Genomic DNA, 15,573 nt, shown 5'->3' on the forward strand with positions numbered 1-15,573 from the left:
TTATATATACTTGTACATGTACTTTTATGAACTTATGTCATGATATTGTTGTTGTAGAGCCTTTGGTTGTGGCAGATGGTGAATTCGTCGTGGGGATGGAATTTAGTTCTTGCAAATCTGTGATTGTGGCAGTTAAAGATTATGCTATCCGAAGAGGCGTAGATTACCGGGTGTATGAATCAGAACTCCAAGCATTCTATGCCAAATGTACACAGTATGGAACAAGTTGTGATTGGCTGATTAGGGTTAGCATGATCCAGAGGAAGTATTGTTGGAAAATTAGAAGATATAATGGTAGTCACACTTGCACTAGATCAAGTATTTCTCAAGACCATTCCAAGCTGGATTCAATCACAATTGCAGAAGCCATTAAGCCATTGGTAGAGGCTGACCCATCCATAAAGGTAAAATCTGTCATTGCGGAAGTTCAATCAAAGTTTAATTACACTATAAGTTATCGCAAAGCATGGTTGGCAAAGCAGAAGTCAGTATAAAAAATATTTGGAGGTTGGGAGGCTTCCTATGAAGCTCTGCCTATATGGTTTGAAGCCATGTGTGCTAAGGAGCCATCAGCAGCCGTCCACTTTGAGACCATGCCTTGTTATCAAGGGGATGACTTGGTTCCTAATATTCGGGTGCTACATCAGGTTTTCTGGAGTTATTACCCTTGCATTAGAGCATTCAGGCACTGCAAACCAGTTGTACAGGCAGACGAGACTCATTTATATGGAAAATATAAAGGTTGTCTATTGGTGGCAGTTTCATAGGATGGAAACAACAATATCGTGCCCATTGCATTTGCTATTGTCGAGGGTGAGACTTCTGATGCATGGTATTTTTTTCTTAGTAATTTGCGACGACATGTGGTGACACGGGATAGTGTGAGCCTTATCTCTGATCGACACGATTCTATAAGTTTGGCGGTGGAACGTAGTAATGGAGCTTGGTCGCCTCCGAGAGCTTTTCACATGTTTTGCATCAAGCATATAAAGTTAAGGCACCATATCTCCAAAAGCTTATCGTCAACATAGGTAACTAAAATAAATACATAGTTTTCATGTTATAGTAACCGTCATTGTAATGGATGTCTTGTTTTTTCCGTGTCGCAGGATACTCTAGGACAGTGCGCGAATTCCAGTTGCGTTACGGATGTTTACGCGAGCGGGGTGAAGCATACACAAGGTGGCTGGACAGAATTCCTCGTGAACAGTATGCTTTGGCATTCGATGGTGGATACCGATGGGGTCACATGACTACAAATTTAGTGGAGTACATTAATTCGGTATTGAAGGGGGCACGTAATCTCCCAGTCACTACACTTGTAAAGGCAACATTTTACAGACTGAATGAGTTATTCACCAGGAAAAGGGCTGAAGCGGAGGCTCGAATTAATGCTGGTTATGTGTTTTCAGAGACCGTGACCTCCAAATTGCATGCAAATCAATGCGCAGCTGGAAACATTCAGGTTAATTGCTTTGATAGACAGAATGAAATATTTGAGGTGCGTGAGATGCCTAGTGGCTGCGAGTTTGCAGTTGATATACAACAGCGTCATTGTGACTGTGGTGAATTCCAAGTGGACCGCTTACCATGTCGCCATGTCTTTGCTTGCTGTGCAAATCAACGATTGGATTGGCAGATGTATGTTCATGATGTTTACAAGATGGACCAGGTCCGAAAGGTTTATAGAGCTAAGTTTAGAACACTTGGGAATCCCACCACATGGCCTATGTATAATGGACCTCGGTTCATACCAAATCCCTTTTTGAAGCGAGTGACAAAGGGTCGGCCAAAGATGACCCGGTTCTTAAATGAGATGGACACAAGAATGTCACGTCGTCCAAGGCACTGTAAGCAATGTGGGGCTGAGGGCCACAGTCGCAGTAGATGCCGACAAGTTGGTGGTTCTAGTGCAGGCGATGCTGCTCAGAATACCTAACTGTTATTATGGTGGCATTCAAATTTGTAAAATTTATATATTTTATGTTGTTCAAATACATTATGTTGCCACTTTGTCACTTTATATTAAACTAACAAACACTATGTCTTTCAACACATTCTAGTCATGCTACTTATAAAAGTCCAAATATTTCATACACAGAGTCTAAATATGTCCAACACAAAGTACATGTCTTTTTTACACAAAGTCCAGATATTTCTTACACAAAATCTACATATTTCCCACCACATAGTCTAACATTCTACCTTCTCATTCCCCCCTTGACATATTTGCAAAACTTCTTGCACTTTTTCGCAACATTCATAAATGCAGACGGCGTGAATCTGTTTGCACTCCGAAGTGGAGGATCAGCTCTTAGGTTGTATCCTTTTACTCCAACAAATGGAGATGTGGTCCCACCTATTCCTGTACCTGCCCTACCTGAAGAAAATTTTAAGATAACATGTATATCAACCTAATAGCAATATGCTATGCAATAAAGTGTACTGTCAAGATAATATATATATATATATATATAACCTACAGGCAAAATTCTACACAACAAAGTGTACTGTAAAGATATTAATCTATTAAGGGTTACCTTACTTGTACTAGGCCCAGGGTCATCACCACAGTCATCATCTTCACCATGTTGGCCATCATCAACCTCATTGTCCTCATTGTCCTCTTCCTCCTCATCCTCATCATCATCATCCTCATCATCACCCTCGAGGGAGTCTGCCAAATAGTCAACATCATCAACGTCATTACCCCTTATACTCTCCTCGATGAGACCATTTGGATGCGATGGGAGTTTTTGCTATTAACAATACCTCGACCGCCTTCACTCCTACTTGAGTCAACTGACAATCTGCCTCCAGAATTTTCTGAAGGTGAACGAAACCAAATTCGGGTATCCAATGACCTCACATTACACGACTATGATTGACCCGCTTCTGTAGCCATGAAGCCAAGCAGCTGGCTAAATGATGCCTAGTCCCCAGTTTCAAAGGGCGATACATATGGAACATATGGATTTGAAGACGGTTGGAATGACGGTGTAAAAGGCGATGAGCAATAAGTCTGAGGAACATACGGATTTGAAGACGACTGAGGTTGCTCTTGTAGTGGTGTTGACTGTGGAGGTTGTTCCCTTTGTAATGATGGTTGCGGCTCGGGCTCGTGTGGCTGATTCAGGTTAGCAACACCCTCTTGATCTTCTTGTAAGACCAAATCAAACAAGTGCAAATGAGTCCCATATTTTCCTCGGTACCAATACATGTAAAGCTCTAACGGATGATACAAAGGCACAAGCTCATGAATTAGGACATGACTATATCGGTTGGTCAACTGCATTATCCAAAATCTGTGTGTGACAGACCAATCCAATTTTTTGGGTCCAGTCAAAATCTCACCATGTTGGCCATCTAGAGACCTCTCCTGATGTGGGACACCCTGTACGAACCCAAATTGTCTCCTACACCTATCGATTGCATGCCACTCAAGAGTCTCAAATAATATCAATGGTACCGTTGCACTCCAAATTTCTGATTGACTATGGATGTCTTCTGGAATGACATCTGCCTCTATCCGATCAAGACTGTAAGCTTCCCAAACAAACTGGATTGGATAAAAAAATATTATTAAGCACTACATAATACAAAGGCATCAAGAAACATGTATATCTAGATGTTTCTATATCAATGGATGAGAACACACCTGACCTTCCTGAACTTCATCTAACAATCCCTTAAAATAAGCAACAGTATGATATCTATATGGCCAATTATGATGCTCCCAGTTACGCCATCTGTCAACATTTTTTTATTACTAAGTTTCAAACCAGATATTGCAATAGAAAGTAACACAATATTCAATCTCATTTAACAATTGATATTACCGGTTAGCCAGTGGAAAGAACCGTGGGGTTCTAGAAATCGGAGCAAGAAACGGCATACGAATCCAAGCCCAAATATGCAACAATGTCAGTGGACCATCAATCTCTTTACAATCAAATCAAGATGCTCTACATAATGCTCTGTACAAGTGTGTTAGGGATGTCGATCCCCAGCTAATTTTGTGTATCCGTGAGAAGTCACGAAGAAATGGAAGAAATTTCCAGTGAACCGCTGACCCAGACTTATCAGCAAACAAGATTGACCCAAACAACAACAATATATGGAATTTAACATACTTTTCCATGGCAACTCGATCATCCAAAATTAATCATTCTTTCACATTTCTAATCCAGGTCATCTTGATGTAACTTCCTCTGCAATCAATGGTTCTTAGTGCAACTCCAAATTAATGTAAGCATTCAGCTTCCATGGCTTCCTGACTAGTCATGGTTGTTCTTGTCACAGGAAGACCATTTATTGGAATACCTAGGATTAGAGCCATATCCTCCAATGTAACGGTGCACTCACCTGTCGGGAGATGGAAGGTATGAGTATCTGGATGCCATCTCTCTAATAGAGCTGTTACCAAAGCTGACTGACCTTGGATCACTCCAACTTGGGATACATGATAAAATCCAGTGGCCCGTACAAGAGGCTCAACAATCGGATTGTATAATCCCGGTGGATTCATGTGAACACACCTCAAAGTTTTTGTGCCCTACAAAATATAGACAAATAATTAACTCAAGTTATCTTTTGGTAGTTAATCATACATAAATACAAAGACTTATAACTAACATTAAATATACACCCGAACAAAAAATAAATTAACTTCTCTACTTAGTTGTCATTATCACTAAGCTTCTTATCAACAAAATGACCATTATTACTTATATTTTAACACAAAAACTAATTAATAATTATCTCCAATAACTTAATTATTTCAATTATGACAATAATTAGTTCAAATTTCTATCTATTTTATTACAAGTATAGTTTATACATTAAATTAAAAGTACTAATTTACATTCTCATACAACTCAAATGAATTTATAAGATTATTCACAAACTATACTCTATTAATATAATTATTTATATTTATTAATCAACATTTCTAAATTTATAAAATAAATCTAATTAGGTGGTATCAATAATTTTAATCATTCCACTAAATTTTAATTACCATTCTACTAACAAATACAATTACTAAATCTATAAAATAAATTTAAGAATTCTAATTTATATTCTCCTACAATCTAAAATAATTAATATAATTATACAAAAATTAAACTCTATTAATAGTGCTTAATTAAATTATTATGCCACTAACACTAAATAAAAATTATCAAAAATTCCAGCAACAACTATCATCAATAAAACTACCCACTAAACTAAATTCTAATTACCATTTTACTCTAACAAATACAATTAATAAACCTATAAAACAAATCTAATCATATAATAACTAATATTCTACTAATTTTTTTACCTACAAATTATTATTATTATTATTATTATTATTATTATTATTATTATTATTATTATTATAACTTAAACAAACAATATATATATATATATATATATATATATAAGACTAAACTAACCATTACAACAGAAAATATATGTTTAACTACAATATATTTACTATAAATTACATCAAATCTACAATATAATTATTTTTCTATTTATATTGAAAAAAATTTAACAAAAATACTTACATAATGAGGTTGGCTAAGATAGTTAATAATATGAAGTTCAGGACGATCTATTTCTTTAATTTTTTTTCTTAGGCATTGTGGTTTTTATTTATTGTAAATGTATGAGTTTGGAGCCATAAAAGGTAAAGGATGAAGAAAGGTTGCTGAAACTGAACCAAATGGAATTGAAAGGGATGAATGAAGAGAGAAGCAAGAGATACTCTCGTGCAATTGGTATTAAGCCCCACCCATCCCATGTGCATGGGGCACATGTGGTTACTGACCACAAATTCACAATACTGAGGCTCAGAATTGTAGAGTCCTCTTTTACCATTGATCATTGTTGATATAACCCTGTCCGTTGGATTGATGAAGAGTGAAATCTGAGCCTCAGATTTCGGGCATCATTGCATTCACCGTTCGATCTTTCATTGATTTGTTTTTGGCCGTTCGATTGTCTTAGAAGTGTGTTCCAGTTGCATTCAAATCTGAGGGTCCGATTTGAGGAAAACTGACCCTCCGATTTGTGGTGTTGTAAATCTGAGCCTCAGATTTCTCTTTTGTCATCGTCCATACCCGAGAATTACACACAGAGTCCCAATAACGATGAAAAACACTACTTCAGTCCCAATATACAAATTAAAAAGCGTCTTTAATAATCTCTAGCTGTATATATGAGATCCAAACCATTGAAGAAGGAGCTTTCTAGCATGGTGAAAGTATCTTTAGGTGCTTAAAGGACCAAGCTAAATAATAGAATTGGTGATAATGTTGGGGTTCTTACGTAAATACTAAATACAGGTTTTTAATTTTTTTTTAACATATAAACCCAGTTTTAATCATAACTCATGAGAACCAAAAGTTTGGTGACGTAGACAACATATTATAATTTTACATGCAAAATTTTATACGCTCAAACGATTAATAATTTTTACTTATATGAATCATTGACCCTCAGCAATCTTTATTCTTTTTTAAAAAAAAAATGTTGGTATAATTTAATAATCCAATAAAAAAATATGAATCTAAAATTACATTAAGGAGGCATTTTGGTTTTTTTAAATTATAATTTTTAATATAATTAAATAACTTTATTATAAAAGAGTATTTTAGTCTCCTAAGATTAATTCTAAAAAATTATTTTAATCTTTTAAAAGTTAAATATAAGGATTTAATCTTTTCAACTTTATATTAAATTTTTAATTTCTAATATAATTAAATAATTTTAATTAATTCTATAAAAGTAATTTAGTTCTTTTTATGCTAATAATGATTAAAAGGACTTTAGTACTTAATATGAATTACAAGAATATTTTTTTGTTTTTAAAATCATATTCAAATTTTCAATTTACAATACAACTAAAGAGTATAATATAGTTTTATGATGGTATTCTTTTAGATTTTTTTTAATTAATCTTCAAATATTGCTTTATTCTCTTAAACATATAGGGATGTTTTAGTCTATTTAAAAAGTTGATATTTATAATTTTTAATATAATTAAACAAATTTTATTATAAAAGGGTATTTAGTTGTTTATGATTTATCTTAAAAATTTAGTTTAGTCTTTTAAAAGTTAAGTATAAAAATATTTTAGTCTTTTTTATATATAAAATTTTTATTTATAATACAATTAATCTTTAATCATGTAAAGGTAATTTAGTCTTTTTAAAATTATTATTACGAGGTATATTAGTATGCTAAATATGAATTATGAGGACATTTTTGTCTTTTCAAAATTAATATTAAAAAAGTTATTTAGTATCTTAAAGTGAACTCAGCAAAAATTTTATTCCGTTAAATATATATCAATAATATTGACTCATCCAACTAATTAAATATATTCGTAGCAAAAATTTTTATGCTATATACTAAAATTTTTATACTATATCAATAAGTTTGTTATTAAAAAAATTTTTATGCTATGCTTCAAAAATTTGTGTACTATATTAATAAATTTTTGTATTTTTTAACAAAAATTTGTCTGCTACAAAAAGCGGAAAAAATATAAAGTGAAGACATATGCGAACATTTTATTTTATTTTATTGAGTTTACACTAATTTGGTTTGACTTAATTATAAATCTTCCACATAACTAAGTTATTTTAGTAATTAAGTTCCACCAAAATTGATTCAATTGTTTATTGCCACAATAAAAATTAGTTGAAAAAGAAGAAAGAAAGCATAAGAAAAAAAAATTTGGTGAAATTTAAATATATAATTAATTTATTTATCTATTATTTTTTGTTATTTATTCCTATAAAAATATTATAGTAATTTTTAAATTATTACATAAAGAATATTTTGATAGTTTTTAAATGTAATGTTAAAAAAATTGTCTAAGTCGTTAGTTTTTTACTTAATCCAAAAGGTCTTTTTGTAATTAGCATAATTTTAAAGTAACATTTTACAAATTTACACTATTTTGTATGGTACCAATAAAAAATATTAAATTGGATATACAGCCTAGGTCCTTTAAGAACCAGTTTTAAATTTTTCCACCATAGAAAATTTCATTGAAGAAAGAGAGAACTACTTTTGTTGGAATGAATCAAGATCTATACTTTCATAATTTTTTTTAAGGCTTTGTCTTTGGTGGGAAAAGTATAATCAAGACTTTGGTGGACTAGGTGAAAAGATGCCGTTTGGATAGACAGGATGGCATCCGTACGGAATTTGATGGAAATTATATGTTTGGCCTAAAGTTTAGTGAATTTGCAAACCGGTTCAGTATGGTTTGAGTCGGTTTGAGTTATAATTCCTGGTTTATTTATTTTTTGGTTGGAAATGAGTTACGTTTTTTTGTTCATAATGGGTTTTAGGACGTGGGCTACCGTAGTTCCCCAAAAAAAGCATGTAATACAAAACCCATATCCCAAAAAGCATAGACGGTTGTTCTGATGGTCATCATCCTTAGTCCGGCAATCAAATGGGGACAAGCTTGGAAGGGTCTCCATCGCAATGACGGCGACTGAGGGAGAGCCCCATATGCCCAGCGAAAGAAAGGATGCCGACGAGAGGGTTTGAGGATGGGAGATTCAATGGCCGAGGTGTCTGACGGTCTGATAGAGGGCGGCGACGGCACCTAGTGAGCGTTGTAGATCTTGGAAGGATGCGGAAATGGGTCTGAGGGGATATAGGAGACATGACACAGTCGTGTCGAAGAAACTATGAAAATGCGATCGCGCGAAACGGTGTTTCAAAGAAGAAGTTCGTTAGACAGCGGTAATGGATAGCGGCAATGGAGGTGGAGACGAAGATACAAGACCCGCGTGGAGGAGGGGAACTTGTTTGGGGATGGGGAAGTTGTTGAATTCGGGTTGGATCGTCGTAGTGGGCTTTGACTCCCGTCGAAAAAAAAAAGGCCAAATACTAATCCGCACGTTAATAATGTTATCCCAACCCTCCTATACAACTGGTTAAATAGGACTTCTATATGAACAATTAGACATGCACATGGAGATTCTTGATGCAGATGCAAATGTTGCTTCTACATGGACAATTGGACATGTACCTGGAAATTCTTGATGCAGATGCAAATGTTGTGATATTCAATTCAACTGATTTCAAGATTAACCTTAATTTGGGAGTTGGTGCATGAGAAATATTTACTTGTTCTTATTAAGTCGCTGTAATTACACCAAAAGATAAAAGACATAAAATGCATAGAATTAATAATGGAGCAACCAACTGAAGTAAAACAGGACTAGAAAGTGTAATGTAAGCATTGCTAATGGAATTCAGTTTGGGTGAACAAGCTGCGACGCAACAACGGGTCGCAGTATGCAAACAACACCCCTGTGATAGGTGGTTAATAGTAACCATATCAAGAAACGCAGTACATTATTTTCCCAGGAATTAGTACACAAGGAATTCTTTAAAAAGTGATAACCCACAAAATACAAGTCTGGATAACATAAGGATAGCAAGAGTCAGGAGCTTGCAGCATCGTTGCAACATCGGACCTGCAGTACTGTGACTGGCTCAGTTGACATGACCTCGAAGATCCCCACACCTCTGGGCTCAAATTTGCACAGGCTAACAAAGTCTGCCCAGCCTTCGGAGATGACCTCGAAGCTACCGTCTCGCTTGCCACTAAATCTTGTGTAGGTTTCCTCGATCTCAATGTGTTCGTGTGATAGGAAGAGTGTGTGTGTCTCTGACCAGTGAAATGGCTCAGATGAGGGACATTTAGCTGATTGTAGCATAGCAACAGATCATTAACAGAGGAAAAACTTATTGATGAAGACACATACAAGAAAATGAATTGGTGCCTTACCAGCAGGTGGGAGTGCAAGACGCGGTCAGTGAGGTCCATGACAAAGAATGGCCATCTGGTCTTGTGCGTTTTAGCTATCGCTTTCGCCTTGTGTGGGGACGGATTGTTGATACAGCGGGCACGCCGGTAAGTACCTTTCGCTTCGTACGGTGGTTCCTTGGACGGTCGGGGCTGGTATGTGTTTTTGCGGCCACCGAAGTCAAAGATACGTACTTTGAATTCAGAGTTGCCCGTGTGCTTGAAAAGAAGAATGGACTCTAGATTAATTTGGTACGTCCGGTAGAACTCTGCCCAACCACGGGTCAATGCGATGCTGCCATTTTGCTGTTGTTTCCAGAAGCACCGATGGCCAATACCCCTGCCGTCAAGGATCACCAGGGTTATGTAGGGATTCCGGCTCGGGAGTTTGTCTGGACTGATCGGGAGGGCCTGCGAAACAACAAGCAAGTGTTGGCCAACACATTGATCATATAAGAAGTAATAACATTTGGTGTCTTGTGATGTACGTGTCAGGGGAGGTGGCTTACCAGTTTGAAGCATGTGGGCCTTATTATTGGCTTCAAAAAACGCAGTGGCCGGTGTTGCTAGTTTCGTTGAACGTCTGCTGCAGGTCGCTTGCCCTTGTTCCTGGATGAAGACATGTTCACCTATAACAGAAATAAATAACAGCCTTGAGAGTCGTAATGTAGATGTGGTTAAATAGTATATCAAACAACAACACACAATAGTGGAGCTCTGTTATTGAATTTTCCTATAGTTAAACACGGTCATAGCACGCGAACAAAAATTGAAGGAACGGAAAATATCATTAGGGTTTAGGGTTTCATCTGAGAAGGGGGAAAAATGGAAGCGGACAACAAAAACATGTGCAAAAGCTTTGAAACGTAAATCAACGGGTTTCGGAGTGAGTGATTTTTCTGCTGGTGCAACCCAGTGGTTCTACATGAGAATCGCGAAGTAAAGCAAACAGGCAGGCTGGGCATGGGTATTGTAGAATGATAAAAACCATCAAGATTGCATGTTAGATGAAACATGCATAGAAGGTAGTTGGCGTAAGATAGTGGAGGCAAGGCAAGGGTTCAGCAAACAGTGCACCCCCATGAAAAAATACCACCAACGAGATTGGATAAGGGTTTTCCCTACCATCAAAGTAAAGGCCCCATATAACAAGAATGACGATGCAAGAAAACATAGTAATTATTTTTTTTTTTCAGGAAAAAACATGCAACATGTATCGACGGACTCGGTTGTTGATGATATCAGTTTCACACAATCAGATTGCGGGATTCTGTGAAGCAACCAACAGACGGTCTAAATCAAATCGCAGTAAGGGATTCGGGACGGCTTACCTGGATTGTGTTGGTTGTTGTTTCTGGGACTGAGAAAACTTCGTGCGAGAGTCTCCCGAAGGAGGTGTTGGTGGTTGGATGCAAAACGACGAAGGGGTAAGGGTAATATGGGTTCGAATGAAGGCCACAAGTATTTTTCAGCCGGTGTAATAGAGGAAAACCTCCAGTGTGTCCTTCATTTAATTTTTATTGGGTCATGGGTCAGGGAAAGTCCAACAAGATCAGAACCACTAGGCTCGTTTCTGGTGTTTTTTTTTTTTTTTCGATTGCCATGGCATGGAAGCCAGGCCAGGGAGCAATGACACAGGTCTTATAATGTTACATTTAGGATACCATAAATTATATTTATATGTACATAACATGATATAATAGCCGGAATATAATAATTAATAGTTTATCTAATACTGTAATATATGATGAAATGATATATATATATATATATATATATATATATATATATATATATATATATATATATATATATATATATATATGATGAGTTTGGAAAACTCTAATTTAATATGATAATGATCAAATATTATTAAAATATTATTTAAGAAATTATTAATTTAATTTCAATTTCAAATTATTTGATTAATAATTTCTATTTTTGTATCCAAGATTTTGGTCATTGGGTTTAAGCAACAAAAAGCCCAACATAATGATAATTTTCAGCCTTGTGCAAAATTGTTTAAAATTAAGTGGCTGAATTATTGTTATGCTTGTTGGGCCAGAAAAACAAATTTGAGACCCAACAAAGTGGATGGTCCGAAATAAAAAAGGAAATGGGGCAAAATATTTTCTTTACTCATTTAACATGATGGAATCCATTTCTTTAATCAAATTGCAGCATGCTTCCACGGATACCACCCTCTCATTTGGTGGATTTCAAATTTCATTTAACCTGCATTAATTGTCTTAGTAATATGAAAGAGAAAATGCAAAGTGATTTGATGGCATTAATTGAAGTTTACACGTTACTGGGCAAAAAGCATGGGAAGTTGATTTTAGTTGATTTTATTTTATATCACACATTACTTCCATAGCTTTTCTTTTTTTTTTCTACTCTCTCTTCTCTCTCTTTGTATTCGGTCACCTCACTGTCAGAGAAGAAGATGGTAGAAGCAAGTAATCAGAAGAAGGAAGCAGAGGCTAGGCATCGGTAATGTAAACATAACTCATTTTTATTTTCTTCTTTAATTACATTTCAAGCTTTTCTCTGTTCTCTCTACTCTCTCTTTCAGTCATGTCTAGCAGGAAAAGAGGGATGAAGTAAGCTATCAGAAGAAGGAAGATGAGGCTAGGCACAAGTAAGAAGCCATTGTAATGATGGCATTAGGAAAAAGAAGATCCACAGTAGGGTGTGGCTAAGATCTTTACCACTTATGGTAAGAAATGGTGAGGAAGTCTCAAGCTCTCCATACCCGAAAATGGAAGAAGATCCAACTTGGTCAGAGAAGAAGATCCTAGAGGCATGGCTCGTCTCTACTTTTGATCAACCATCACAGATGGTAGCTACTGTAGCTACGTGAAGGAAGAGGCAAAAGATAGAGCAGATAGAGCTGTCAAGTATCAAGGACTCATCAAGGGCCAGGAATCCTTCTTGGGGAACAAGTTAAGATGGAAGGCCCGGATTGATGAAGCTTGGTGAGAAGGGATGAGGAAGAGGTAATTGCATGTTGGTTTTTACATTCGGTTCTCTCTCTTCTCTCTCTGGCCGAACCGGTTTTGTGTTGAAGAAGAAGAAGTTTAGCTCGGTTCAACCATTTCAATCTTGGAGGCTTCCCCTTCTATAATAAGGGTGAACAGCCAAGGCTTGAAGCAAAGAAAAAAGAGTGAAAAGCACAGAGTTCTCATAGCTACCCAAGCTAACAGAAGTTCTTCTCCTTCAATGTATTTCATGTTGTATTTTTCTATTTAGTTTTGTCTGTCTTGAGTCTCATGGAAAAAGGCAAATAGTGAGGTTTGTAAGAAAAAGCCATAGAGCAGAAAAAGGCAGAGTATACAAAATTAAAAGAAAAAACCATAGATGTCCTAGAGGTCCTTTGTACATCTGTGTTGTGTTTCATGATTCTGCGGGAATCTCCTTGCAAGTTGGGTTAGCACTTAGCAGTTGAAAGCTTGGTAGGTGACCAAGTCAAGTTCAGGATTGGGGATAGATTCTGGACTTGTTCCAGATAGGAAGGGTAGTTCCTAGGGAGAATTAGTGTCTGTAATATGTTTGATTATAGTGAAATTCCGTCATTGTTGTGATGGAGACTGGATGTAGGTTGCACTGCACTTAGCAGCTGAACCAGGATACTTCTGGGTGTGATTCTCTCTCTCTACTCTACTCAAATTCTGATTCTGTTCATAGGAGACAAAATTAAAAAATATCTCCTGATTGGTTATGAGACAAAAAGAAAAAGTCTCTTGACTAGTGACGAGACAAAAAGCAAAAATATCTCCTCAAGCGTTTTAAAAGGGCAACAAGATTCACTCAGCAAAAAAGGGGCTAAGATTCAACCCCCCTTCTCCTAGCCACTAATAACCATCAATATATATATATATATATATATATATATATATATATATATATATATATATATATATTAGACTATCTAATACTTTCATATTTTATTTTATCTAGTGTTAGGTATACTGTCAATAAGAAGAGTAATATTCAGCCATATTTAAGAAAGATTTTTTAATTAAAAATAAAAAAAAAGAAAACTATTCTAGAAATAGAGTACTTTTCTAGATTTTTAATTAAAAATATCCGTGTAAGATATGGCTTATTCCAGCGGACCCGTGTATTTGTTGAGACAATGATAATGGTCGCCATTATTAAATATGGCATGTTTTTCTTACTATCCAATTTAGAAATAAAAAAATCCTTGAAGGAGCCATGCTTGTTGTGTGTGTATTTCTGTGTACTGCTAGGATCCGTTTGGTTGATGTATACTATGAGACATAGACACAAAGACACAAAGACACATGCATTAAAGACATGGACATAGAATATTTTGTGTATATGCATTGTATTCGTCAAACCCTAAACCATAACCACTCGGTCCCTAAACCCTAAATCGTAGTCCGTAAACCCTAAACCTTAGTCCATAAACCCAAAAAAATCGTAAATGTTGCAAGTGTGATGAGTGTACGAAGTTAGTCCCACATCAAAGAAAGCAAGGAAGAGTGAGGAGTTTATACGTCGAGAGACCCATTAACTTACTACATTAAGGTTTTGAGTTGGATGTGGCGATTTCTCATCTTATGTTCTCTCACGTGATACTGATAAACCCCAATTTTGTGGTTTATCTTGTGCTTAATTTGGGGGATTTTATCAACTTTTTTCACATTTATTCAATGAAATAGCATGGTTTTGCAATTCTCCCTTAAATTGTGCTTAAGTGTGAAAACATGCTTTTTAGGCCTTAAAATAGCTAAATTTAACTCACTTTAATTCCATTCGATGCCTTGATATATTTTTTGAGTGATTTCAGGTTTAGAAGGAAAAGATTGGATTGAAGGAATGAAGAAAAAGTATGCAAAGTGGGAGAACTCATGAAGAAATGAAGGAACCGTAAAGCTGTCAAGCCTGACCTCTTCGCACTCAATTGACCATAACTTGAGCTACAAAGGTCCAATTGAGGCAGTTCTAGTTGTGTTGGAAAGTTAACATCCGAGGCTTCGAAATGATATAAAATTTGCTATATGTTGCCTCGCGTTTAGGGGCGCGCTCGCGCCATATAAGCGTGCGTGCCGATGCTGCTCGTGGCCCACTAAAGATGAAATCGCTGGGGGCGATTTCTGAAGCACTTTGAGCCCAACCCAACTCATTTCTAATGCTATTTCATGCATAATTCAAGCTTGAGCAAGGAGGGAGCAATTGTTTGGTAGTATAGCATCATGTAGGTTAGTTTCTAGAGAGAGAAGCTCTCTCTTCTCTCTAGAATTAGGTTAGGTTAATCTCTCCTAGATCTAGGTTTAATCTCATCTTTTCATCTTGTTTCCTTTATGATTTCTTGCTTCTACACTTTTATTCTCTTAGTTTGTGATGTTAATTTTACTTTTATGCTTCTTTTATTTTCATGGATGCTCATGTTAGATTTAGATCTCTTTTAATAAAATTTAATGTTTGATGTTCCTTTTATTGATGATTTGAGTTGTTGATTTACTTTTCTTGCAATTGGTAGTTGGTAGTTTTATTATTCTTGCATTTTTACTATGCTTTCCTTTTATGCCTTCCAAGTGTTTGACAAAATGCTTGGTTGGACTTTAGAGTATACTTTGAGCATTCTTGGCTTGGAAAGGGTAATTAGGCAATCTTGAGTCATAAAAAACCCAACTCATGTTGGTGATCTAGAGTTGTTTGTTAATATTATTTCCATTGACTCTAATCTTTTGCTAATCCAATTAGTGAGTTGATTA

At 35.8% G+C, this 15,573-nt stretch overlaps 2 protein-coding genes across 2 annotated transcripts; one reads left to right on the forward strand and one right to left on the reverse strand.

Annotated features, from left to right (window-relative positions):
- The first annotated feature begins 551 nt into the window (after nt 1–551).
- LOC112734402 (uncharacterized) lies at nt 552–1,939 on the forward strand. The gene is made up of 3 exons (XM_025783701.1): nt 552–647; nt 768–930; nt 1,110–1,939. The coding sequence occupies exons 1-3, from the start codon at nt 552–554 to the stop codon at nt 1,937–1,939; spliced, it is 1,089 nt and encodes a 362-aa protein (XP_025639486.1).
- A 133-nt stretch (nt 1,940–2,072) lies between these two features.
- LOC140178154 (serine/threonine-protein phosphatase 7 long form homolog) lies at nt 2,073–5,780 on the reverse strand. Its single transcript, XM_072213400.1, has 5 exons — nt 5,556–5,780; nt 3,840–4,555; nt 3,664–3,749; nt 2,541–3,559; nt 2,073–2,380 (listed from the first exon to the last, which is right to left on the reverse strand). Exons 3-4 carry the CDS (start codon nt 3,676–3,678, stop codon nt 2,933–2,935), a joined length of 642 nt encoding a protein of 213 aa, XP_072069501.1. The 5' UTR covers nt 3,679–3,749; nt 3,840–4,555; nt 5,556–5,780; the 3' UTR covers nt 2,073–2,380; nt 2,541–2,932.
- Nucleotides 5,781–15,573: the final 9,793 nt, after the last annotated feature.

This window comes from Arachis hypogaea, chromosome 13 (genome assembly GCF_003086295.3).
Source record: "Arachis hypogaea cultivar Tifrunner chromosome 13, arahy.Tifrunner.gnm2.J5K5, whole genome shotgun sequence".
Taxonomy (NCBI): domain Eukaryota; kingdom Viridiplantae; phylum Streptophyta; class Magnoliopsida; order Fabales; family Fabaceae; genus Arachis; species Arachis hypogaea.